General features: G+C 38.4%; 1 protein-coding gene across 6 annotated transcripts in view; it reads right to left on the bottom strand.

Annotated features, from left to right (window-relative positions):
* Positions 1 to 7,753: 7,753 nt before the first annotated feature.
* LOC105465664 (fibronectin type III domain containing 3B) overlaps positions 7,754 to 26,474 on the bottom strand; it is a 364,084-nt gene continuing 345,363 nt past the window's right edge. For all 6 annotated transcript variants that reach the window (XM_011714222.3, XM_011714227.3, XM_011714244.3 and 3 more), the window contains one exon: positions 7,754 to 11,323. In XM_011714222.3, the coding sequence (XP_011712524.2) occupies positions 11,012 to 11,323 (312 nt within the window). In that variant the 3' untranslated portion in view covers positions 7,754 to 11,011. The remainder of the gene's footprint in view (positions 11,324 to 26,474) is intronic.

The following is a 26,474-nucleotide window of genomic DNA, read 5'->3' as shown; positions in this document are numbered from 1 at the left end:
TAAGTTAAATGTGTCACTCTTTTCCTTTTAGGCTTTTAGATTTCTATTTAACACCTCACCTATCCTACGCAATGTCACACAAATATTCTGTATTTTAAAAATCTGTATTCATTTTTTACTGCTTCTGTAAGAAGTTACCACAAATCCCTTCTCAATGAGCAAGCTGAATGAAGCAGTCCAGAAAGATACTTAAAAGCACTTGTGAGAAATTTGCCTAGATGACAGAGGGAAAGAACACCTCGGGGCTTGGCTCTGAAGGGCTGGATATGGTTGAAAGGTGGAGGGCCTCAGCAAGGGTGGGCACGTGGGCAAACAGGTCTATTTCCTGGAGATCAGGGCTCTCCTGGGGAAACCCAGCAAGAGTGCAGCAAACTCCTTTGGCCTTTCAACATTCATGTCTTCAGAACCCACTCCTGCACTTCCTTTCCTTTTACTTAGTTGGTATCCTATGTTTATTCTTTTCCGTACCATTTTTTATTTCCTAACCCCTTTGTGGTAGCACTGAAATCAGCTTTGTAGAAGTGTGGTGTGTTATCTGAGCAGAGGTACTGGAGTTGACTGGACAACTCTCCTGAATGGCAGTTTTGCAATACAGATTTCAATGTTTACAGCACGTGGTGCTATTTTTTTTCAACCAAAGAATACTGGAGGCTGCACATACGTGGAGGATCTTGCAGGCTGTCGTCTGATTATTTCTATCAAGGAACTATAGTTTGGACTGAAGCCCACCTACCTCAGAAAAATCCTGTCTTCATAGAATCGTAAAGACGTTAGTGTCTTTCAATTTGCCTCCACTGGAGGAACCCAAGGCTCAGAACCGAGACTTATCACTCCTTGTCTTCTGGGAAACTCAGTCCGTTTTTTATAGAGATGATAGTCCCTTCCTCAAACATATAACTTTCAGATGAGTACACTTGTGCCTTTTCTTTAATCAGAAAGAGTGAGAATGGCAGTGAAGGGATAAATTCAAGCCTGAAGGTCCAGACTATAGCTGCTGGTCCTCTAATATGTACTTAAACCTCATTTTAACTTTTACTTTAGCTACAACTTTCAGTACAATATTGAAGATTATGGGTTGAAGGAGCAAAAGTCTATGGGTCACATCACTGTTGTCAACTTTTAGTTACCAAATTAGTTGAGCTCAATTCAACAAACCTTTGGTTAATTTACAAACGTGTTATGTTGCATAATCATTTGTATTTTAGGGGGCTTATTTTAACATCACAATACTTATGAGATAAAGTCCAACAATTGCTGTTCACACCAGTTAAAATACAATGACAGAATAAATTCTGAAGGGCTTTTTTGCAGATAGCACAGCACAGGGGTAAGGTACACCAGCCTCAGAATTTAATGAGAGCCGGCGTTGAATCTTCCATCAACACTTTACTTAGATGCTTTGCCCAGGTTACTTAAGCACCTTATGCTTCAGGAGCACGGACATACTCACCTCAAAGTGTTGATATGAGGCATAAATGAGATAATGTATGTCAAGTGCTTAATATCGGCTCACAAATAAGTGCTCTAATTCAGCACAATGTTATTTTGGTTTTAATTTAAAAAATAAAAGCTTTCCTAGATTCAGTCTATATTGCTTGAAGGGTGAAAAATAAAACAAAAACACAAAGAAGCCAAATTTGAATAAATTCCCAGCACAGAAAAACTTTGAGGCTGTGCCTTTTGCACACAGTACACCCTACTTTAAGTAAGCCTCCTTTGCAATAGGAAATCAGGTGTTAAATGCTTTCTGTCCTAGATGGGAAATTTTTGGGTTTGGTCTCAGAAACTCAAGTCCAATTAACTTAAACATAAAGGGAAATTTATCATAAGGAAAACAGGGAAGTGGGTCTCAGCAAACCGAAAAACAGGATGAAGTGGGCCTTAACTAGGGTCCTTGTAAGGAATCTAGTCCTTAATAGATTAAATTAGTGTCTAATAATCTAATAGGAATGCATTAGATTATTAATAAGAAATTATTCCTTAATCCTCTTCTTTTCTCTTTTCCTTCCAGCTTCCTTGTTTCCCCTCACTGAACACTGGCTTTCTCTACATCAAGAAAACCAGCTGCCCCAAATTTTCAAGCTTTTCATCTTATAGCTTCAGCCACTGGAGCAAGACCAATTTGAGTCTTAATCCCACATCCAGGGATGAGTCCAAGTGTAGGCTAGGGACCCATTTCTTGAATAATACACCTTAGTCTGTGCAAGGGGTTTTGGGAGAACACAACTCCTAGAGAACCAAATGGATAAAGTTAGGGGTGGAAGAGCACCGGTGTCCCTGGCTCACTGCTCATAGGAAAGACTGTCAGACAAAACTAGAGGCCCATTATACCCTTGCTCCCTCCCCCAGGCCTATTTTAAAACCAACATCTATTTTCTTATCTCAGGCTCTGCAAAATAATGAGATGTTTATATACATATAAACCTTCAGGGTTTGTGCCAAAGAACTTTAACTTTCCAAATGCCAATTTTCACTCATGTGACTATTCAGAAGTACTGAACAGGGAAATAAGCACAGTAAAACAGGAAATTCTAAGGCAGTCATTGAGGCTGGTGGGGATCAGCTGCACAAACTTTCTAGTCTAGTTCAATTTCCGGTTCTATGTGCATCAAAGTTTTTCTTCTCACCTCCTTCAACAGAACTCTTTTCACCCAAAGGAAAAAAAGAATGTATGTGCAGGTGCTAGCATACAAATGTGTTCTGTTCCATAGATCCATTTGTATCTCAAGAGGCAGTGTTCCACAGTGCATCATTCTCAAACTTTGGTCATTTGCTTATCATCCCTATGATTTCTGCCATATCTGAGTAGCCCTTGCATTATGAGTTACTTATGATATTTCTTTTATCAACTTAAATATCCACTTTAATGTAACTGTTTTTTTTTTAGTATATCTCCTTCGTACAGATGACAAAAATTACATAATTTGAAAGACGTTAGACATGTGCCACTTAGAATTATCTTGTATAACCGCCTTACTTCGGAAAACACTGTCATAGTAGAAAATCAGAGACATTCAACGGCTCATAGTGCAAAAACTTTTATCTGAATTGAACATTTCTCTAACGAATTGGACAGAAAATAAAAATCCATACCTTTAGTCCTAAGAAAAAAATTAAGATTCATCCTTTACTATATTTATCCTTTGACTCAAAAAGGGGGAAGAAATTTCATTTCTTTGCTATGTTTTTGTTTGCAATAAAAATGCATTTTTATTACACAAATAATACATAATTCATTTTTCATTTTTTTTGAGACTGAGTCTCACTCTGTTGCCCAGGCTGGAGTGCGGCGGCATGATCTCAGCTCTCTGCAACCTCCGCCTCCTGGGTTCAAGCGATTCTCCTGCCTCAGCCTCCCAGGTAGCTGGAAGCTCCTGCCACCACGCCCAGCTAATTTTTGCATTTTTAGTAGAGACCGAGTTTCACCATGTTGGCCAGGCTGGTCTCGAACTCCTGATCTCAAGTGATCCGACTGCCTCGGCCTCCCAAAGTGCTGGGATTACAGGCAGAAGCCACCATGTCCGGGGCCCATTTTTCATTTATAAGGCTAAAATATTAGTGAAGACTAAACAACTCTTTAACCATCACTTCCCCACTCCCTATTAGGGTTAATTTGAGTTATGAATTCGGAATGTATTCTTCCAGACTTCTTCCTTTGCATCTGGCCACTGTAATCTCTGTTCAGCTTAATGGTCCTCTAATGACTGTTCGCAGATTTCCTTAAATACCAGGAACCAATAAATCTTCCACTCTTTGTCAAGGGCTCTGAATGTTGAAGTACACCTTTAAAGCTCAGGAAGTTTACAATTCTGGTTAAGCCAAGGCCTTGAGATCAGACAGAAGTGAAGGATGGGGGTGTTCTCCATCTTCTGAGTCTGGGCACAGCCGTGCACATGCATATGGTCTGCTAGATCCCCACGACTATGTCAGGAACTTTTAAAAGTCCCCTATGAACATTTCATTTCCCAGATCTTCAAGTTTTTAGCTAATTTATTTGCCTCAACGGGTACTGCAGCCTAGGCAGCCGCCGGGTTAAACAACTGCGCTGATTATTTTTCAACAAGTACCCTGGGTATTAGGCTTTTCCCATGGAGCAGCTGCCAGTCAGTTTAAATAATAACACCCTACAAATGGCACCTTTTCCAGGTAGCTGTGAGGTAGGATAAATAGTGACAATGCTCTGGGGAGGAGACGTCCTGAAGAGCTCCAAACTGCCTCTCCTGGCTGCAGGGGTGCTGATTCCAAGACTACGGCAGAGCTTTGGAGAGCTGGGATAGAGGAGATTGAGTTAAAATGCCATAGAACCAGCTGTTCTTACCAAGGTTCAGATGGTTGCAAACCTGTGGTTAATTTCCAAAGTTCTGGAAAAGTTGATTCCAGTACTTTTTTGCTAGTGTTTTTGTTGTTTTTATGGAGAAGTAGATTTATGGAGGTCCTCATTCCATCATTTTGGATGTCCTGTACATGTTTACTCACCTTTGATGGAAATATTAGAAAAGATAACATCCATATCCATGCCAGAGATGTAGTGAAAAATGTGATCAAGAGCAGAACAAAATGCCCCAACCAACAAGGGCAGCCAATATTCATCTCCATTGATACTCTCCACATCAACAAGACCTAGAGTTGCCAGGTCTTCCCGCTTTCAGTAGAATCTGGAATTCCAGTATTTTATGTAAAATTTCCAAATTTTAAAATACTGACAACTACTTCATTAAAAAAGAAAGTAAAGTATTGCACTGAAAATAACACACTTGAGGGAAAAGATTATGGGTTGAAGCAGCAAGTCTATGAGCCACATCACTGTTCTGCCAACTTTTGGTTACCAAATTAGGTGAGTTCAATTCAACGAATCTTTTTTAGCTTCTAATATGGGCCAGAAAATGTGCTAGATGCTGAAAAGTTAAAATGAGGCTTGTTGCTCCATGGACACACCCCCTTCCCCCAGCGTTTGAGGTACTAGTCTAGTAGTGAAGGTGGGAATTACATTTTAGTTGTCACCCTGAATAAAGGGTATCTGTAGACAGATTTAACTATTAATTTTAAATGGCTCAAGGCAAAATATCCTGAGAGATTTGTTTAAAAGGGTCATTTTTACAATCCCCCTGTTTAGGGAAGTGTATGTGTACACTCAGGTCAATTGGGGATGGGGAAAGGGTAAGAACATGACAGTTGCATAAATCCTTTTGTGGCATAGGGTCAGAGAGCCAACTTCTGACCTAAATAAAAAGCACTGGAAACAGAATCCCATGGATGCTTCTTTGATTTATTCACTTGTATGGGAAAGCTTATCCTCTAGTAGCTTCCTGAGAAAAGGTGCATGGGAGGCAAACTTGTGAGATTTTCCAATTTAAAAAATGTCTTCATGGTACCTTACACTTGACTGAGAATAGGCAGGCAAGAAATCTATTATATTTCTTTCAAAATCTTGAAGCAATTTCTTCACTTATGTCTAACACCACTCTTGATTCCCAATCCTTCTATGTGACCAGCTTTTCATGTCGGGGAGGTTCTCTTGGTCCTAGTGTTTTGAAACTTCAAGATGGCGCGCCCTGGTACAAGTCCTATTTTCATCCATTGTGTTGTGTGCCCCCATACCCTGTTATTCTAGAAACTCATGTGTTTAATGATTTCCTCTCTTCTATTTTCTCTGTTCTTTCTGGAGTTCCTATTATTTGAATATTGAATGGTCCTGGTCTGATCCTAATCTTTTCATTTCTTTTTTCTCCATTTTTCGGGTTATTTGCTAAATTTCAGCTTCCAACCCTGGTACTGAATGTTTAATTTCCAAGAACATTTTCTTGTTAACAGTTCCTTTTCTACAGTTTTCTATCTTTATTCTACAGATGCCTTTTCTTTTCTTATCTCTCTGGAGATATGACAGGTTTTTGAAGCTTCTTCTCCATGCAGTCTCTGATTCTTCCAAGTTGTTGGTTTGGGCTTTTCGTCCATGTTAGACACTTCCATCAGATGCCAGGTTATCACTGGTTAAGATGAAAGACTAAAAAGCTAATAGGGCATTGCTGATTGAGAGTTTCACTTTTCAGCAATGATTCTCAATTTCATATACACAGTGAAATCACCTGGGGAGCGCTCAAAAATATTGATCCCTCTGCAATACTCATTTTATTGGTGTGGGGTACGATAATTTTGAAAAGCTCCCAAGGCGATATTAATGTACAGGTTGAAAAGTACTACCCAAGAGTGCTCTGGCTGAACCATTTCATTGAAGATCTTTAGATTTTTTGTTGTTGTTGTTCCCAGCCCATGGGGTTCTTTGTAATATTCTTCTGTATGCCTAGGTTCACTAATGTGCTTCTGGTATGGTGCCTTCATTCTCAACTGTGGATAGTGTCCCCCAGTCCAGGGACTTTCTATTTGAACTTTCTCCTGAGGATAAACCTCTAGGCTTCTGCAAGAGTGATGGAGGTGGGAGGGGAGGAGGGACATTTTTGTCCAGCTGAAAAAAAAGGGGGGGAGGGATTTTATGGATCTAGCTGCATTTTAAACAGCTTTCAACCAATACTATTTTAGCCTCTTCTCTCTCTTCACTATCACTTCCAAGGGATATGTTGCTGTCAATTTTTGAGCCTTTAGGATATCGGGCATTGAGAATAAAAAGATTGATGCTCATTTCCTCCTCTGCCAAATTAGAATTAACTTTTGTTGATCATATTTCCAAAATTCTGGTGCCAATAACTCCTCTCTTTCTTCCCAGTCTTGAGGGTTGAGTTGTGACTTAAAAAAAAAAATTCTTTATTTTCAGTAGTGTCAGGAGCATACAAAATTTGATGTGCTCAATTTGTCATCTTTACCCGGAAGAATAATTACCATGCTTCATATAAGTGAGGTTCAATAAAGTTATAGTTTTTTTTACACATTTTCCTGAAAAATAAGAGAGTGGGAATTCCTACCAAGACAATCTAAAATCACAAAACCATGGCCAGAGCAGGAACACTGTGTTTTATTGCTGTTGTTGTTGTTGTTGAATGAGACCTGCAGGAAATGAGATGAACACTCTAGAGTTTGTCAGGGGAGAGGAAGCACCCAGTGTGCCAGGTGAAACGAGGGCGATCTGGACTCCTGAGTTTTGGTAGGCAGATAAAGTATTAGGCAAAAAGGTACGTTATCCACAGAGACTCTGATAAAGGATTAAACTGGCAGCCTATATAGTCCACAATCACCTTTTATTTGGCCCGTGAAGGAAATCTGGATTTTTAGCTTCTTTTGAAACATGGACATAGGTGATTGTGGCTCACAGTCCTGCAAGGCCTTGGTCAGCAAGAGCTGAGCTGCTGCCTCTGTGGAAGGCCACCTGCCTGGCCTCCAAAAACACATGAATTTTCAACTTCTCTGAATATGCTTTAAGTATTTAAAAAGCAAGAATAAGGCCGGGTGCAGTGGCTCACACCTGTAATCCCAGCACTTTGGAAGGCCGGGGTGAGCAGAGATCATGAGGTCAGGAGATCGAGACCATCTTGGCCAACATGGTGAAACCCCATCTCTACTAAAATTTTAAAAATTTTTTAAAAATTAGCTGGGTGTGGTGGCGAGTGCCTGTAGTCCCCAGCTACTTGGGAGGCTGAGGCAGGGGAATCACTTGAACCTGGGAGACGGAGGTTGCAGTGAGCTGAGATCGTGCCACTGCACTCCAGCCTGGTGACAGAACAAGACTCCGTCTCAAAACCAAAAAAAGAAAAGAAACAACAACAACAAAAGCAATCCTAGTCATGGCAGAAAAACCCTACTTAAGTCAGAAAGAATTAAAACATTTATTGGGCATAAATATATTACATATACACTACAGATACAGTTAGGTATTACATATAGCATAGTATTTGCAAAATCTATACATTAAAATTGATATGGCAGTTTTAATACAATGTATATGAAATAGTCTAAAATTTACAATACAGGAAAACATGATTTTCTCTTTCTCCTAGAGTTGAAAAGCTTGGAATGTATGTCCAACAGTGAGGTAAAACATTTTATCTTTCAATTTAAAGAATTGTGCAAGGATAACATTCAAACACATTCAATTAGGGCACTTCTCAATTTTTGACATGAATACTGAATTACTGTAGCCAACAAAACAAGGTTAGAAAATGCCAACATTTAAAGTTGATAAGAACAAGGCAGAGAATATGCAGAAAGTCTCTTTAAAAAGTGTTCTTTTTCAACAATTTCTTTGAGGACAAAGGGCAGTTTGCTTCACATGACTGGAATTTCTTGTGCCAGGGATGAGTTTGACATACAGAGAAGAGTCAGAGCATCAGAAGGCCACTCATTCACTCCTCACATAGCAAAAGGGCAAAGAGATCAGGTTAATAGAACACTTTATTTTATTGTTCGTGTGTAATGGCAATATATATAGTTATATATCAATATCACATATACATATTTGTGATAGAAAACAGTGCCATAGAGAGTAATAATTTTCTGACTGAAGGAATATAATGAATACCAAATAATGGAGAGCAATAAAATAAAGTGCTGTCAGCTTTGTATTTCACACACTTCAGCTTCCTGGTGGTTAAATGATAGTATGAAAATCTCAAGAAGATCAAATATTCATATAGATTTTGGCCTAAAGTACTATTTACTTAAAAAAAATTCAACCAATTCAGAGAATTTCTTTATAGCAGCAGTTCTGAAGTGTTTCAAAAAAGAGACTTCCCCAACCCCCCGAGAGGGGGCTTTGTACTCAGTTGAATTTGCATTGCTTAAAAAATACCTCTCCCCGAAACACCTGCGTGGAATTTTTTAGAAAATGCACATGCTGTGTCACAGTGGGTCACAGCACATGTTTAAACAGGGGGGTGAGTTTTGGAAGGCCAGAACTTTGGCAGAAATATATTTACCTCGATGCCATCAGTTTGCAAAGCTAATTAAACTACTTATTATAGTCAATAATAAAAAACACAGAACTCTCTAGTACTCACTACATCAATATAGGCACACAGAATAATTCATTGATCTCAGCATTTTCTTCCAAGAGATGATTATGGTTTTGGGGTACATGTAAACGTTTCAATCACTGATAATGGATTTCTTTTTTTTTTTTTGGCATTTAATGCACTAGATGCTCTTATTTTTTTAAAAACACAAGAAAATGTCAGAAGATTAATAATACTACAGATGTTGCCAAGGAACAAGACTGACCTAAAATTACAAAAGTATAAAACACAAAAATATAACATGCTACAAGGGAAAATTAGTACATAAGTACATTTAAAAATTTTTTACAATAAATAAAGATTGCACTGTAATTGGCATTTAAAGTACTGTATGCAGAATATAGTATAAATAAACCAAAAACAAAATAATGTTGGTTTCCCCATGACTTTGGTATGGGAATATTATAAGCTAGTACAGGATACTGCATCTTAGACAACAAAGACCAAGCACAAAATAGCTATGATCAAGAAAAACCAAGTAGCAAAAATATACAAAAACAGAAGCAGGGGGATACACTGTGTCTGTTGCACCCTTTTGGAATATATTTGCACCTCCAACTCTTAAATGTCCCTGAGGTACTCGAACATTATGGACTTCATATAAATAATCCAATGACTTTGGGTTAAAATTGATTATCTCATGACTCAAAATAAACACATAAGAGTAACACTTTGCACTCCAATAGCACCTGTTGGTCAAATATCTCAAAGCACTTACAAACATAAGAATCCCCATTTTATTTTTATTTTATTTTTCATGCATGGGAAAACTGAGGCACAGAGAGGTAAAGTGACGTGTTCAGGTCACGCAGCAAGTTAGTGACAGATCCAGGGAAAGAATCTAGGCTCTTTGATTCCCAAACACCCTGTGTTTACCATCAAACACCATTCCCTCTCCAACCATGGCCAGGCAACCCCACAGAAATAGGAACTACAAATTTAGATGACTCTCTTTTGGGTTTTATCAATTTTCATCTGCGGTTACATTAGTATTATGTGCACTGAATTAAGGTATTGAAATTCAATCACTTCATTGATACCTCAAAGAACAGCCTAAAGGCAAATGCTTCAAAAATAATGAGCTGACACATAAGAAGACTGCTCACAATTAGTGTAAATCATGGACAATGGGCAGAGGCACTAAACTGTCGCCAGTTCTTGTCATATAATTCTGGTCAAACATAACAGAATATAATAACTCTAGTGATTAGAAGTAGTTATATACAAAGACGAACAAACAAGTTAAAGCAGCCTTTAAAATAGCTGAACAAGAAAACAACTAACTATTGCACAATGCCCTCTTAAAGTTACTGCTATGAATTGATGTGGTAAAATCTACAATGCTCCATAATTTATAGGTGCATTCTGCTTACTTGATTTCTTATACAGGCAGCTCGTAGTGTTAAAATTATAAGAAATACAGATTATTAAAACATTTTAGATTAAAGTACACATTTTGATTTAAATGAGCTAAACACAGTTAAATAACTGAGTGACAAAATGGTTGTTTAGGGCAGTCTTATCTGAGTGAACGTGTCTTCTGTATGTTGCTGTTGCTGTGTGGTAATACTCTGACAACACTGAAATCCTAGCCCTGTAAGTACACACACGGTGATTCATGTTTACAGAGATAGATGATCGAGACATAAGAAGTGACTGGTGAATATAAATTACTAAACTGTAACAAAAAAAAAAAAAAAAAATCAAAGGCTTGCAAAAGACATCAGTGAAAACAGAATGAAGGTAAATCTGAAAATTTAAAGGAAAACATAAGAAAGCTAGCTTTTGGTATCTGGTATGCTTTTCTTCTTTTTTTTTTTTCTTTTTCTTTTTTCTTTCTTTTTTTTTTTTTTTTTAAAAAAAATCCAGTTTAACCTCTTCCTAGTTTTGCATTTCAAAAAGGTGCACCAAAACACTGACAATTTTTTTCTAGCTAAATCTGTAAAACAGAGTATATAAATCAAAGAACAAAAGGGCTTTAAAAAGGGGAGTATCTGAATAAATGTGTGTATTAAAATGTGTAGCATTAATTCATACCTCTAGTTTTGTTGGGTTTACTTCATTAAGAAGTACTGTAATATAAAGGCAAATAAAATGGACAAAGTTGCAAAGCCAAGCACAATGATGGCTGCAAACTGTTCATCAGTAGGCATCATGCTCTTCATTTTGGGATCATCTAAGCTCCCCATGTCCCCTGTAAGCATGACCTCACTTCGTTGTAATACAAAAGCCGCAGAGGGGCTGAAGGCTCCACTTAGCTCCTGAGAGGTGTCTAAACAGCGACGACATGCACATACACGGAACCTGTAGTCTGTGTTGGTCTGGAGGCCTGAGATTTGGAATGTGGCTTCTTCTCCCTTGTACACCTTCAGGAAAAGAAAGAGTTCTAGTTAATTAATTTATAGCGACACTGTTGTCTCTAGAATAATCTTGGTTTAGATTCACTCCATTCACTCTTGGTTTACATTCAGTTTCACTCTTTCATAACAAAAATGATATAAAAATGTATTTCTCTCAATCTGTATTCACACCATAAAAAGGGTATCCCAACACATTTTGAATGAAACAATATAAGATCCAGTGACTCAAACTTTGACAGAAGGAGACAAGGCACTGACTAGAAATGCAGCTCACATTTTAAGTAGTAAAGATGCATCTCGCTAAATTTTATAATTTAGGTCGGTGGTCCCCAACCTTTTGGGCACCAGGGACTGGTTTTGTGGAGGCCAATTTTTCCACGGACGGGGTAGTTTCGAAATGAAATTGTTCCACCTCAGGTCATCAGGTGTTAGATCCACATAAAGAACGCACAACCTAGATCCCTTGTATACACAGTTCACAGTAGGGTTCATGCTCCTATGGGAATCTAATGCCTTACTGATCTGACAGGAGGCGGAGCTCAGGCAGCAATGCTCCTGCTCGCCACTCACTTCCTGCTGTGTGGCCTGGTTCCTAACAGGCCACTCACCAGTACTGGTATCCGGCCTGGGGGTTGGGGACTCCTGATTTAGACTATAAATCAAAAGATGTCATAACACAAATAGCTCTATGTTTTTGGTCCCAAGAACAAAGTTAACATTTTAAAATGGAAACAATTAAAAACTGAGCAAACAAAATGGAAATTTTCCAGCAGGATGATTATTTGACAACTGGATACACTACAAACGCCTCCCCTCAAGATATCCCACCTCCACCCCAAGAGGTAGACACTATTCTGACTTCTAATTCTGTAGTTAATTTTGCTTGTACTAGGAGTTCACATAAATGGAATCACGCAGAACACACTCCCTTGCGCCTATGAGATTCACTCATGTTATCGAGCTATTCGGCAGTAGTTCCTTATGACTATACCTCAATTCCTCCATTTTCTTTTCAGCGGACATTTGGGTTATTTCCAGCTTGGAGGTTTCGTATAATAAAAATGCTATTAATAAGAATGCTATGAATGTTTTTGTTCAAATTTTGAGAACTTATTTTTCCGGGTAAATACAAGGAAGTGCTGGGTCATAGAGTAGTTCTATAGTTAACTTCACAAGAAACAGTTTTCCCAAGAGATTGTATCCCTTTGCACTCCCATTAACAGCAGGAGAGTCTGAGCTGCACCACATCCTCATCAACACCGATCGTCAGTCTTTTCTGTTTTAGCTATCCTAGTGGGTGTGAATGGTACCGCGACTGCATTTCTGTGATGCTTGAAGATGCTGCGCATCTTTTCACGTGCTTACTGGTTGTTCATGTACCTTCTTCTGAGAACGGCATGTACAAGTCTTTTGCCTATCTTTAATTTGCAATTTGCTTGACTTTTATTAATTTGCAGGGCCTTGCTATGTGATCTGGATATAAGTCCTTAGACAGATAGATGTGTTGAGAATATTTTCTCCCAGTTTTCTGGCATGCCTAATTGTTTTCCTGAGGAATTTTTTTGGATGTAGCCCACTTTATCACAAACTAACATTTAAATAATGTGGTGGTCTGTCTTGAGTTTCCATCTCTGTATGACAAATCTGATTTCTTCTATTAAGAATCTGGGATGTTTTCTTCCTATTTGTTAACACTAATCATCAAGAGGCTTACTATTATAGAAACTTGAAAATGACCAGTTTACTTAGACATTATCACATTTTGGTTGACTGAAACTAACAAAAGTCTCTGAACGGGGATAGAGGAAGAAGGTCTCACAAGGTTCTTCTAGCAAAATGAAACCAATCCTCAAAAAACTTAAGAGGAAATGATAATCAGATTAAAATTGCATAAAAATTTATGGCTTATATTAGAGTCAATGGATAGAAAAAATAGCTGAAACAAAACCAAATCAATAAGAGACTTGGCTAATTAAAAAAGAAAATAAAATTAACAGAACTCTATCTGAGTAGCACTGAGTTAATACCTGTGAGGTGCTTAAAACACACCTGGTATGAAGTTAGTGCACAGTAGGAGTTAGCTATTATTATCATTGATATTTAGAACTGAAAAATAACTCAGCAACAAACTATTTTAATAAACTTGTCAATTTTGTCAAACACTTTCTTTGCATCTAATGAGATAATTATATGGTTTTTGGCTTTCATTCTGTTAATGATGTATCACATTTGTCGATTTGGGTACACTGAATCATCCTTGCATCCCAGGGATAAATCCTACTTGATCATGGTGGATGATCCTTTAATGTGTTGTTGAATTTGTTGAATTGGGTTTGCTAGTATTATATTGGGGATTTTTACATCTATGTTCATAAAGGATATTGGCCTGTAATTTATTATTTTTTGTAATGTCCTTGCCTGCCTTTGGTATGAGGATAATGCTGGCCTTGCAAAAAAGAGTCTGGAAGTATTTCCTCCTCATTTACTTTTTTGAAAGAATCTGAGAAGGACTGGTATTAGTTATTTAAATATTTGGTAGAGTTCAGCCATGAAGCCATCAGGTCCTAGGGTTTTCTTTGATGGAAAACTTACTGACTTCATCTCCTCACCCATTGGTCTATTAGATTTTCTATTTCTTCAGTGTTGGTAAGTTGTATACATCTAGAAATTTATACATTTCTTCTAGGTTATCCAATTTGTTGGCATATATTTATTCCTAATAGTCTCAAATGTTCCTGTGTATTTCTGTGGTATCTGATTTTGTGTCTTCTTGGCTTAGCTAAAGATTTGTTGATTTTCTCTTTTCAAAGAAAACAACTCTTAGTTTGGTTGATCTTCGTACTGTTTTTCTAGTCTCCTTCGTTTATTTCTGTTTCCATCTTATTTCTTTCCTTCTGCTAACTTTGGACTTAGTTTCTCCCTCCCCGCAGTTCCGTGAGGTATAATGTTAGGTTGGGATCTCTCTTCCTTTTTGATGTAGGTGTTTAAACTTTGCTTTTAGAACTGCTTTTGCTGTATCCCATACTTTTTTTTTTTTTTTTTTTTGAGACAGAGTCTTGCTCTGTCGCCCAGGCTGGAGTGCAGTGGCACAATCTTGGCTCACTGCAAGCTCCACCTCCCGGGTTCACGCCATTCTCCTGCCTCAGTCTCCCGAGTAGCTGGGACTACTGGCGCCCGTCACCACGCCCGGCTAATTTTTTGTATTTTTAGTAGAGACGAGGTTTCACCGTGTTAGCCAGGATGGTCTTGATCTCTTGACCTTGTGATCCACCAGCCTTGGCCTCCCAAAGTGTTGGGATTACAGGCGTGAGCCACCGCGCCCAGCCATATCCCACACATTTTAATATGTTGTATTTCCATTTGCCTCAAAAGATTTTTAAACTTCCATTTAATTTCTTCATTGACCCATTTGTTGTTCAGAAGCATGTTTTTTATTTCCATGTATTTGTGAATTTTCCAAAATTCCTTCTGGTATTGATTTCTAGTTTCTTAACACTGTGGTCTGAAAAGACACTTGATATAATTTCAGGCTTCTAAAATTTGCTGAGGCTTGTGTTGTGCCCTAACATTTGATCTATCCTGGAGAATGTTCCATGTATGATTGAGAAGGATGTGTATACAGTTGCTGTTGGATGAAACGTCAATTAGGCCCATTTGGTCTACAGTATTGTTCAAGTCCAATGTTTATTAATTTGTTCAAGTCCAATGTTTATGAAAGTCTCCTACTATTATTATATTGCAATTTATCCCTCCCTTCAGATTCTTCAATATTTTATGTATTTAGGTGCTTCAATGTTGGGTGCATACATATTTATAACTATTATATCCTCTTGAGGAATTGATGCTCTTATCATTATATAATGTCCTTTTTATAGTTTTTGACTTAAAGTCTATTTTGTCTCATATAAATTTAGCTATCCCTGCTTTCTTCTGGTTTCTATTTGCATGGAGTAATCTTTTTCCAACCTTTCACTTTCAGTCTATGTGTGTCCTTAAAAGTGAGGTGACCCTTGTAGGTAGCATACTGTTGGGTCTTAAAAAAAAAAATTCATGGCTGGGCACGGTGGCTCATGCCTGTAATCCCAGCACTTTGGGAGGCCGAGGTGGGTGGATCACCTGAAGTCAGGAGTTCAAGACCAGTCTGACCAACATGATGAAACCTCATCTCTATTAAAAATATAAAAATTAGCCGTGTGGGATGGCATATGCCTGTAATCCCAGATTACTTAATCTCAGATACTCAGGAGCCTGAGGCAGGAGAATCACTTGGACCTGGGAGGTGGAAGTTGCAGTGAGCCGAGATTGTGCTACTGCACTCTAGCCTGGGAGACAGAGTGACACTCTGTCTCAAAAAAAAAAAAAAAAAAAAAAAAGAAAGAAAAAGAAAAATTTCATCCAGTTACTTAATGTCTTTTTATTGATGAATTCAATCCAAATAATTCTGCCTATTAATACAAATACCCTAGAAATGAATTTCCAACAAATTCAACTTTGCCTGAAAAACTTGCCAGCTATTTAGTTAGTGGGAATCTATAAACGTCTCTACTACATGTTTCTAAAGCCCACTGTGTAAACTTCCACCAAGAAACAGGACATTCCATTAGTGAATACAAGTGCACTGGACATGAATTTAGTGTTGGGTCCAGATTGAAAGACAGCAAAAGGATCTTACGATTTGGAATAGAGGCCAGGCTTCCAATGTTCACCTGGTAGTTACCCTTTTAAAGAGATTCCTCCCTCATTTTCAAACTTTACTTCAAGCATCTTATTATTATATGTTTGCTTAGTGACTAAACTCCAGACAACCAATTCTGCTTACTACTTATACTTTTCCAGATTTATCTTTTTATAAGATTTTAAGCACATTCCTCCTGGTGAGTTATCTTGTTTCTTAAAATTGTGGCATGTGCCATAGCTGTTTTGAGTTACAAATAGCCTAGGCTGCAGCAACTAAGAAGAGCTGTAAGCAAACCCCTCGCAGTCCTGAGAGACAATTCCTTTCTCACTGCTCACAGTTCCAATGATGAATCTAAATGAATGTTTGAAGATGAGCCCATCGTTATGGTGACTGCCCCAATCCATACACAGCCAGCTATTCAAGAGTTCAGACTACACCACAAGGAAACTGCCTCTCTGTAAGTTACTTCCCAACATGTGGGGGGTCTCAGGAAAACAATAGCCATTTTTTTTTCTTTAAACAGAGCTTTTAGTTGTGAATGTTCTTTATTTTCTTAATTTATATTTAATTTCTTAAGTATAGAATGCTTTTCTTGGAAACTGTTTATGAAGGGGGTAATTTGCAACCTCTGGGACTATACCAGGTTGATAAAGCAAGTCCTTCCACATTTGCCATCTGGGCTTTGGTTTCCCTATCTTCAAAGTCACAGGTATACAATTTATTCTGAGACTCTATGGTGGTGATAAGTTAATGTTGGGATGTTTATCAAGTTGGAGAAAAGCTGACATCTGAGCAAAGTTTTCTGATATACTTCTTTCATTGATTCTTTTGCAGGTGACACCTCTTGAAATATTTGTTTACCCTGATTATCAAAGGGTCAAATAACGTAGTCATTAAGAGTTCTTTTTCTCTGTGCAATCCTGGGAGCTGGGTCTGGCTGGTGTGACTTGGCACTAGGAAGCATTAAGCAGACATTTCTCAAGCACAGAAACTGGAATCAGGATTTCACTCTAAGTCCTTGCTCTGCTACTTACTAGGTCTGTGATCTCATGCAAGTAACAGCTTTGTGCCTTAGTTTTCTCATCTTTAACACAGAGCTAGAACCAGTACCTAATAGTAATATTACTCCAAAGGAGATTGAGGATCAATCGAGAAAACGGATGTGGAATATGCTTTGTAAAAGGAATATGCTGGAGGGTAAGTCTGCTTTATTGAATTTAATCTTCTTAATTACGCTGTCAGGTAAATATCATTACTTTCATTTTAGAGATGAAGAAACTAAGGCTCAGAGAGGCTGTTAATTTCTTAAAGTCTTTTAGCAAATAAGGGGAGTTGTGGATCCCAGATGAGATCCCACTTCTAACTCAAACACCGACCCTCACCACTGAAATTGCCCCAGCTCTGCCTGTTCCATTATTGTCCTCCACTTTACTCCTCTTCTAATGACTACAGTGTGACATTGTGTCCAGGTTTCATGGCCTCTGACTTTGTCTTTCCATATCTCGCAGCTAACTCCCTGGTATTTCCATGAAAGACCTTCTAAATCATCCTACCATGGCTCCTGCTGCTTCATAAAGGAAAACACTATCTTTTATGATGTTATCGAAAGCAGCTCCCTGCTCAGTTTCTGCTAAACACTTGGACAGTGTTTTTGTGATGTGGCCTCTAATTTCTGCCATCAAACAATGACGTCGCTGTACAAAACCACTTAATAACCTATCCCCACAAATGTTTTAGAGACTTCTGGAAAGTGAATATAAATGTACATTTATATCTATTTTAATTATTTCTACAGTTTCCAGAATTTGTATGGCTACATTCTCTTTTAAAAAGTGGGCTCAATGGGAGGATCATTTGAGGTTAGGAGTTCAAGACAAACCCTGGTAAGATTAAAAAAAAAAAAAAAGTGAGCCCAAACGTATATTTAATTTCCCAGAAACCCAATTTAGAGACTCTTGAACAAAGACTTCATATATTAATTTTAACGAAACTTCCCAACTTTAACTTTGTAGAGTGGAAGATATCTGAAAATGTATTTTAAAAATAAAGGAATCCTACTTTTCTTGTACCATTAGGCAAAAAACATAGTAAAATAATATGAATAGCTAACTGAAGGGAACTTTCTTAACAAAAGCCTAATCAAAAGTTAGCTTTTAATTTGTAAATGTTTTTCTTTTAGCTATTCTTGTTATTTTAATAGGAACAGCTTCCCTCTTTCACAAGCCTTGCCAACACAATGTTAACATTATCTTTTTTACATTTAAGATAAATATATTGAGTGAGACAGTGTTCTATTATTTCCATATCTCCACAGCAACCAGCACAATGGCTTGAACAAAGTAGATGCTCAGTGAATGTTCTCTAATTAGAACCCTCAAATACTCAAAGAGTAGACGTTCTGATACCACAGTGTTTGAAAAGAGAAACAAGTAAATGTGAACAGTAAGCATTCAGATGCACACACAGACCATGGGGGCAAGAGAGAGTTTGGTATAGGTGCAGTAAAAAATAGAGTCTATTGATAGAAAATATAGAGTTTCTAGTATATTTTATGCACGTGAATAGTTTTTCTTTTTTCTTTTTTTTGAGGAGTCGTCTCACTCTTGTCGCCTGGGCTGGAGTGCAGTGGGGCGATCTTCCCTCACTGCAAGCTCCGCCTCCTGGGTTCATGCCATTCTCCTGCCTCAGCCTCCCGAGTAGCTGGGACTACAGGTGCCCGCCACCACGCCCGGCTAGTTTTTTTGTATTTTTAGTAGAGACGGGGTTTCACTGTGTTAGCCAGGATGGTCTCTATCTCTCGATCTTGTGATCTGCCCGCCTCGGCCTCCCAAAGTGCTGGGATTACAGGCATGAGCCACCCCCAACACGTGAATAGTTTTTCTAATATGTTCTAATAGTTTTTGAAGTGATCCAAATATTAAAACTTTGCAAATACTCTTCTAGTTATATAAATATGTAAGTGTGAAAGCACACATACTTCATAGCTTGTCTATCTTGGCTGTGACTATAATGTCCTTAAAAGCCAGCAAATTCACACAGACCAGTGTGGTGAGGCCAGTCATATCTCAGTGAAGATTTTTTTAGAGTAACAGATTAAGGATTTTCAGGTTCAAAGAAAGTAACAAAGACGAGCTTTAAAATGAAATGTAATGTCTCAATTTTTTTAACTAAATGGTTGCATGGGGAATAAGCCAATCATATTTTATACAACTAAATGAAATAAATTTTTGAGTTATTACACTTGTAAACCTATGTTATTAACTATAAACTGATGAAACTGATAGGGTTTTAAAACTAAAATATGAGATCCAAAAGCCCCAGATACGATTAAGAACCCCAAATAACTGAAAATTAATTCAACATCTTTGTAATACCTGTCCCTTGAAGGTGACAACCTTCTGCAGATGAGAAACATACCCCGCCCCCACATGAAGATAACAGACTCGTGTGATTATGGGATTACGGATTAAGATGAAGTGGGATAACATGTAGCAACCTCATAGGACGGGGCTTGGAATGCAGTAGGCATCTAAGAAATGTCAACATGACATATTATATTGCTACTTTATTGCCCCCCCCGCCCCTTGCAGGAATCATGTGTAACACTCTAGGACAAATGCTTGGAGCCAGGGACCCTTGGGGCCTACAAATATAGGACTTGCAGAAGTCAAACGGAAGGGGAGCCTCATGATGCTGACTTGGTGTCCAGGCATGGCCACAGACACTTACAACCCACAGTATTTAGGAACTAATGATGTCACAAAAATCACCATGTTGCCAGGCCTGCCATACAGCTGTGCCTGCCCCAGGACTGTGCAGCTCTGCGCATCAGGGCAGCAGGCCACGCCTTGTGTCCCTTTGTTTTCATTCATTTTGACAAAGGCACCATTATGGGCTTTTCCTTTTGACTCAATCCAATTTAAACGGCACGGCTCCATTTGAGATGTTTTTTATTGAAGTAACCAATCATAATATTGTAATAAGTATAGAAGCATTATTATTTTTACAAAGACTATTTCTGTTCTTGATTTGATGAACAATATATTTTAAAGTAATCTTGACATGTTTATTCCAAATGAGAGGATTTAAAGTAATACCCAGACAACTGAAATGAAGAATCCATAACCCTTAATTCAAAATAACATGCTGCAATAGCTGAAATCCTGTAAATAACAGGAAGCTTTTTGGGAAGGGTGGCGAGAACAGTGCATGCTCGGCTGCTGGAGGCTTACCTTCATCTCTTTACTAATGTCACCCCTCCCAAGGACTGAAAGGGAGATATAATTGCACCATGTTGTCATCTGTACAGCTCCTTCTCATGACTGAATGATCTAATGCTCACAGTAACCATCGGAGTTAGAGTTACAATGAGAAGAAAGCCAAGACTCAGGTAGGTGAATTAATTCCTCAAGAATTACATGACTATGGTAACTTTGTCCTTGAGCCAAATATGACAGGCAAGGGTACCATTACTGAACTGCTTCCTGGGGGTTTTCACCCAGTGGGCCTATAAACTCTTAGAGGACTACCCAGGAATCCCTAACAATGTAAAACACCTGACAGTTTCTCAATAAACCAGGGGTCCTCTACCTGGACTCCATGGAAGTGACTATCATTTCATTTTACATGAAATTTTAAGTAGAGGTATGGGTACATGTATGGGAATTTTTCTGATATAAGGGGTCACAGCCTTCAGATACTTAAATGAACCTATAAAACTAAAACAAACTAAGAATCAGTAAAATAAATGATGGTTTTTAAAGAGGTCTATCTTGATCTATTTTTACTTTGTTCTAAATTTGACCCTTTATTCATGCAGAAATAAAAAACTGTGCTATGAGACAGTCATAGCCTCATTGTTTAATTTCTGTATTAGGGAAATGAGTTGAAAGTCATTAAAAAAATATGATGAAGGGGCCAGTCATGGTGGTTCACGCCTGTAATCCCTGCACTTTGGGAGGTTGAGGCGGGTGGATCACTTGAGGTCAGGAGTTTGAGACCAGCCTGGGCAACAAGGTGAAATGCCATCTCTACTAAAAACACAAAAATAAATTAGCCGGCTGGGTGTGGTGGCTCATGCCTGTAATCCCAGCATTTTGAGAGGCTGAGGCAGGTGGATCACTTGAGGTCAGGAGTCCAAGACCAGCCTGGCCAACATGGTGAAATCCCATGTCTACTAAAAATACAAAAATTGGCCTGGCATGGTGGCAGGTGCCTTTAATCCTATCTACTTGGGAAGCTGAGACAGGAGAATCACTTGAACCCGGGAGGTGGAGGTTGCAGTGAGCCGAGATCATGCCACTGTACTCCAGCCTGGGTGACAGAACAAGACTCCATCTCAAAAAAAAAAAAAAAAAAAAAAAAAGGAGGCTCCAGCCAGGATGTGTTGCAGACTCCCAAGACTTTAAAATACTTTGGTCAAGAGAAGATCTTTCCTTGTGGTACTTTTGTGATACCATGTAGAATCAATGCAGGCCTTGATACTATATTCTAAGAATGATACAAGATAAAAATATATTGATACAGAAATACCATCAAATTAAATGTGGAGCTTTATAGATTTCTAGATACTTCAGAGGTTTTCTTTATGAAACAAATCTGAGCACCAAGAATTTCAGTAATTTTTCATAAATTTTGACTGCCAATGGGTAATAATTTCTCACAATTTGTTGATCCTTTCCTTGTCTTCAATGCTTATATTCAATACTTCTTGTAAAAGTTATTGCTGCCTGAACAGGAATATGAATATGAATTGTTTTGCTTTACTTCTTATTATGCATGAAACTGTCTATGCCATATCTTGTGCAAAATAAGAAGTCACATGCATATAGACACAATTTTCGTTCTTTCAAAGAATACTTTACAGTTAATCCTGTTTGAAAAGAAGTTTTAAGCTTCCTGGAGAAAAAGCTGTGCTTGGAATGTTTATTAAATGGCAAAAGGCAAACCAAATATGCATGCAATCTAATGAAAAGTAAAACTGTGAGTAATAATTTAATACTTCAAGTTAATAGATTAATAATTAAAATCAGCCGCTTGCCCCACATCGTGACACTTGAACAACAGAAAGGGAATCACCTAGAACCAAGGCAAAGTTAGAGCTGATGCTTCAGCAAAACATCAGAAAAGGCCATGGCCCTTGTCATATGTTGCCTATAAAAATGAGCTTGGGGGAGGGGCCGGGCGCGGTGTCTCACGCCTGTAATCCCAGCACATCGGGAGGCCGAGGTGGGCGGCTCACGGGGTTAGGAGATCGAGACCATCCTGGCTAACACAGTGAAATCCCGTCTCTACTAAAAATACAAAAAATTAGCCGGGCATGGTGGCGGGCGCCTGTAGTCCCACCTACTCGGGAGGCTGAGGCAGGAGAATGGCCTGAACCCGGGAGGCGGAGCTTGCAGTGAGCTGAGATGGCGCCACTGCACTCCAGCCTGGGCGACACAGTGAGACTGTGTCCAAAAAACAGAAACAAAAACAAAAACAAAAAAGAGCGTGGGGGAAGAGGATATTATCCTATTAGGGGAGATTTTTTTCTTTCTTTTTTTTTTTTTTTTTTTTTTTTTTTTTTTTGGTGAGACGGAGTCTCGCTCTGTCGCCCAGACTAGAGTGCAGTGGCGCAATCTCGGCTCACTGCAAGCTCCGCCTCCCGGGTTCACGCCATTCTCCTGCCTCAGCCTCCCGAGTAGCTGGGACTACAGGCGCCCGCCACCGCACCCGGCTAATTTTTTGTATTTTTAGTAGAGACTGGGTTTCACTGTGTTAGCCAGGATGGTCTCCATCTCCTGACCTCGTGATCCGCCCGCCTCGGCCTCCCAAAGTGCTGGGATTACAGGCGTGAACCACCGCGCCCGGCCGATTTTTTTCTTTCTATGCTGAAGTTTACTCTCGTCACCACTGCAGGTATAAATAACCCTGGTGCTTTGAAACTGCGTCTTTCACGCATGCAGGAAACATTTACTGAGTGCCAAACTATGTGCCAGTACTGGAAAAATAAAAATGAATAACACAAGCCCATGTATTAGTGGGTCCTGTCTGATTAGTGCTATAATTGAGGTATACACAGTGAGCCTGTAGCTCCGCTGTGGTGGATGTACAGCAATAATTACCTCTCATTTTCTTTTGCTTTGCCTCTAGGAATTCAAAGCCTGTTGCCTGTTATCCTTGAACTATAATTATTTTAACCATTGTTCTGCACACATAAATATGTTTCATTCCCTAGCTCATGTCCAGAACAATGAATGAAGTACTAAAACATCATGTTTAAGTTAATGTTTGCTAAATAGGGAGAAGTCCAAGAAAAAAAAAGAAACCAGTACAAATTGTCCCTGACTCAACTGTGGCTTTTCATGTACCACTATTCTCCTTAATCATTTCTTGGTAAATGCAGGAAGCACATGGGCGTGTGGAGAATGCTAACCCTCATCTACTGAGCCTGCCGTACAGTACTGTGTTTTCTTTCATCTGTTTACAACAAGAAACATTTTGTTTATAACTGGTTACAATAAGAAAAATATTCTGTGGCATACACATGATTATGCATGAGTATATTAGCATTTATACGGCCACGGGTCTAAATAGGTAACATTAAACAGACAACAGATTCAAAACAGACCATCTGCCAATAAAATCTAAATCACTGAATAGATTCTCCTATAGTTTGGCAATGCCTGATGTGTATAGATATCAAGCAAACGATGCTGCTTTTTTCAACAGAAAACAGCATGCACTGTGCTTTGGGAAGCAGAACATTTTTCCAAGAACACGTGGAAAACACAGCACGTAGAATAAAAGATTTTTACAATACAATAACAAATGTGCGACCAATGTATTGTTGGGAAATGAATTATCGTTGAGCATCAAATGATATGTTGTAAAATTTCTTAACACCTCATTTTAACTACTTTCACATTGCTATGGAACAGAATAAATTCTCTGCTCTCTATTTGAGCTAAGACCCTGAAACCAATCATATCTTTCTGGTAAAATGAAACAATTATACATGTAAGTTATTTACTCTGAAATGGAATATATTGTACAAAATGAGATTCAAAAATAAAAGGAACCATAGTGTCTTTGTTCTTATTTAAGAGGAATCATGGAAACTTTGGTGACATCATCCACTGATGTTAATTGACACTGGTAGATGTCATATTTAGGATAAAGTTTTTTGTTTAAAACAATTCAATCTTTTTTCGGATACATCATAACAAAGTACAGCAAAATGTCCAAAATTACCTTTTATTTTTAAACACATTTTATTTGCCAATATTCTTTATCATATAGCAAACACCAATGAGCAATTTAGTGGAAACTCTGAATCAAATGATTTTCTACTTGTGTATTTGGAACTGAACAAAGTTTTTTTTTTATAAATTATGCTAGTGTTTCAGAAAACAGGTGGCATTTATGTTTGATATAAATGAATGCCCCTACTAAAAGTGCTGATGAAGAATGCACCTCAGCTTTCCTAATGGAATACATAATATTTATACTCTGATTTGACAAAAACACATTCTAGGGACTATTATGAAAGCCTGTAGAGTATCTAAATCCTTCAGAGTCAGTGATCTGATTCTTCTTTGGAAGAATTAAGAATCAACAAGGGCTATGAACCATGATAAAACTAATTTCTTATCTGGCTATATTCCAACTGCATTCTCTCTTACATGGGTTTATTATGTGATCTACAGAGCCTTGCTACTCAAATTACGGTCCATGGATCAGCAATGTCAGTGTCACCTGGGAGGGTGAATCTCCACCGAAGACCTACCAGGTCAGAATCTGCATTTTAACAGATTCCCAGGTGATTCCTTTGACATTAAAGGGTGACATGCATGACTTAGAGCTTCTGAATCATAGGCCTCCAGGGCCTATGCATCATCTCCCTTAACCTTCCATTACTTCTACAAAAAAGGTAGACAGAATGTAGTTAGGTTAAGACTACTTCCCCTAGATGACATGACTGTATATTTAGAAAACCCCATTGTCTCAGCCCCCAAACTCCTTAAGCTGATAAGCAACTTCAGCAAAGTCTCAGGATACCAAATCAGTGTGCAAAAATCACAACCATTCCTATATGCCAATAATAGACAAATAGCCCAATCATGAGCAAACTCCCATTCACAACTGCTACAAAAAGAATAAAATACCTAGGAATACAACTTACGGGAGATGTGAAGGACCTCTTCAGGGAGAACTACAAACCACTGCTCAAGGAAATAAGAGAGGACACAAACAAATGGAAAACATTCCATGCTCATGGATAGGAAGAATCAATATGAAAATGGCCATACTGTCCAAAGTAATTTATAGATTCAATGCTATTCCCATCAGGTTACCACTGACTTTCTTCACAGAATTAGAAATAACTATTTTAAGTTTCATGTGGAACCAGAAAAGAGCATGTATAGCCAAGACAATCCTAAGCATAAGAGAACAAAGCTGGAGGCATCACGCTACCTGACTTCAAACTATATTACATGACTACAGTAACTAAAACAGCATGGTACTGGTACCAAAACAGATATATAGACCAATGGAACAGAACAGAGGGCTCAGAAATAACACCACACATCTACAACCCTCTGATCTTTGACAAACCTGACAAAAACAAGAAATGGGGAAAGGATTCCCTATTTAATAAATGGTGTTGGGAAAACTGGCTAGCTATATGCAGAAAACTGAAACTGGACCCCTTCCTTACCACTTATACAAATTTAACTCAAGATGGATTAAAGATTTAAATGTAAGACCTAAAACCATAAAAACCCTAGAAGAAAACTTAGGCAATACCATTTAGAACATAGGCATGGGTAAAGACTTCATGACTAAAACACCAAAAGCAATGGTAACAAAAGCGAAATTAACAAATGGGATCTAAGTAAGCTAAAGAGCTTCTGCACAGGAAGAGAAACTATCATCGAAGTGAACAGGCAACCTACAGAATGGGAGAAAATTTTTGTAATCTATCCATCTGACAAAGGGCTAATATGCAGCATCTACAAGGACCTTACACAAATTTACAAGGAAAAAACAAACAACCCCATTAAAAAGTGGGCAAAGGATATGAACAGACACTTCTCAAAAGAAGACATTTATGCGGCCAACAAACATATGAAAAAAAGCTCATCATCACTTGTCATTGGAGAAATGCAAATCAAAATCACTATGAGATACCATCTCATGCCAGTTATAATGGCAGTCATTAAAAAGGCAGGAAACCACAGATGCTGGAGAGGATGTGGAAAAATAGGAACACTTATACACTGTTGGTGGGCGTGTAAATTGGTTTAACTATTGTGGAAGACAGTGTGGTAATTCCTCAAGGATCTAGAACCAGAAATACCATTTGACCAGCAATCCCATTGCTGGGTATATACCCAAAGGATTATAAATCATTCTACTATAAAGACACATGCACACATATGTTTACTGCAGCACTATTCACAATAGCAAAGACTTGGAACAAACCCAAATGCC

The sequence above is a fragment of the Macaca nemestrina genome, chromosome 2 (genome assembly GCF_043159975.1).
Source record: "Macaca nemestrina isolate mMacNem1 chromosome 2, mMacNem.hap1, whole genome shotgun sequence".
Taxonomy (NCBI): Eukaryota; Metazoa; Chordata; class Mammalia; order Primates; family Cercopithecidae; genus Macaca; species Macaca nemestrina.
Note: the sequence above shows the minus strand (reverse complement) of the source record. Positions and strands in the feature narration are given on the sequence as shown.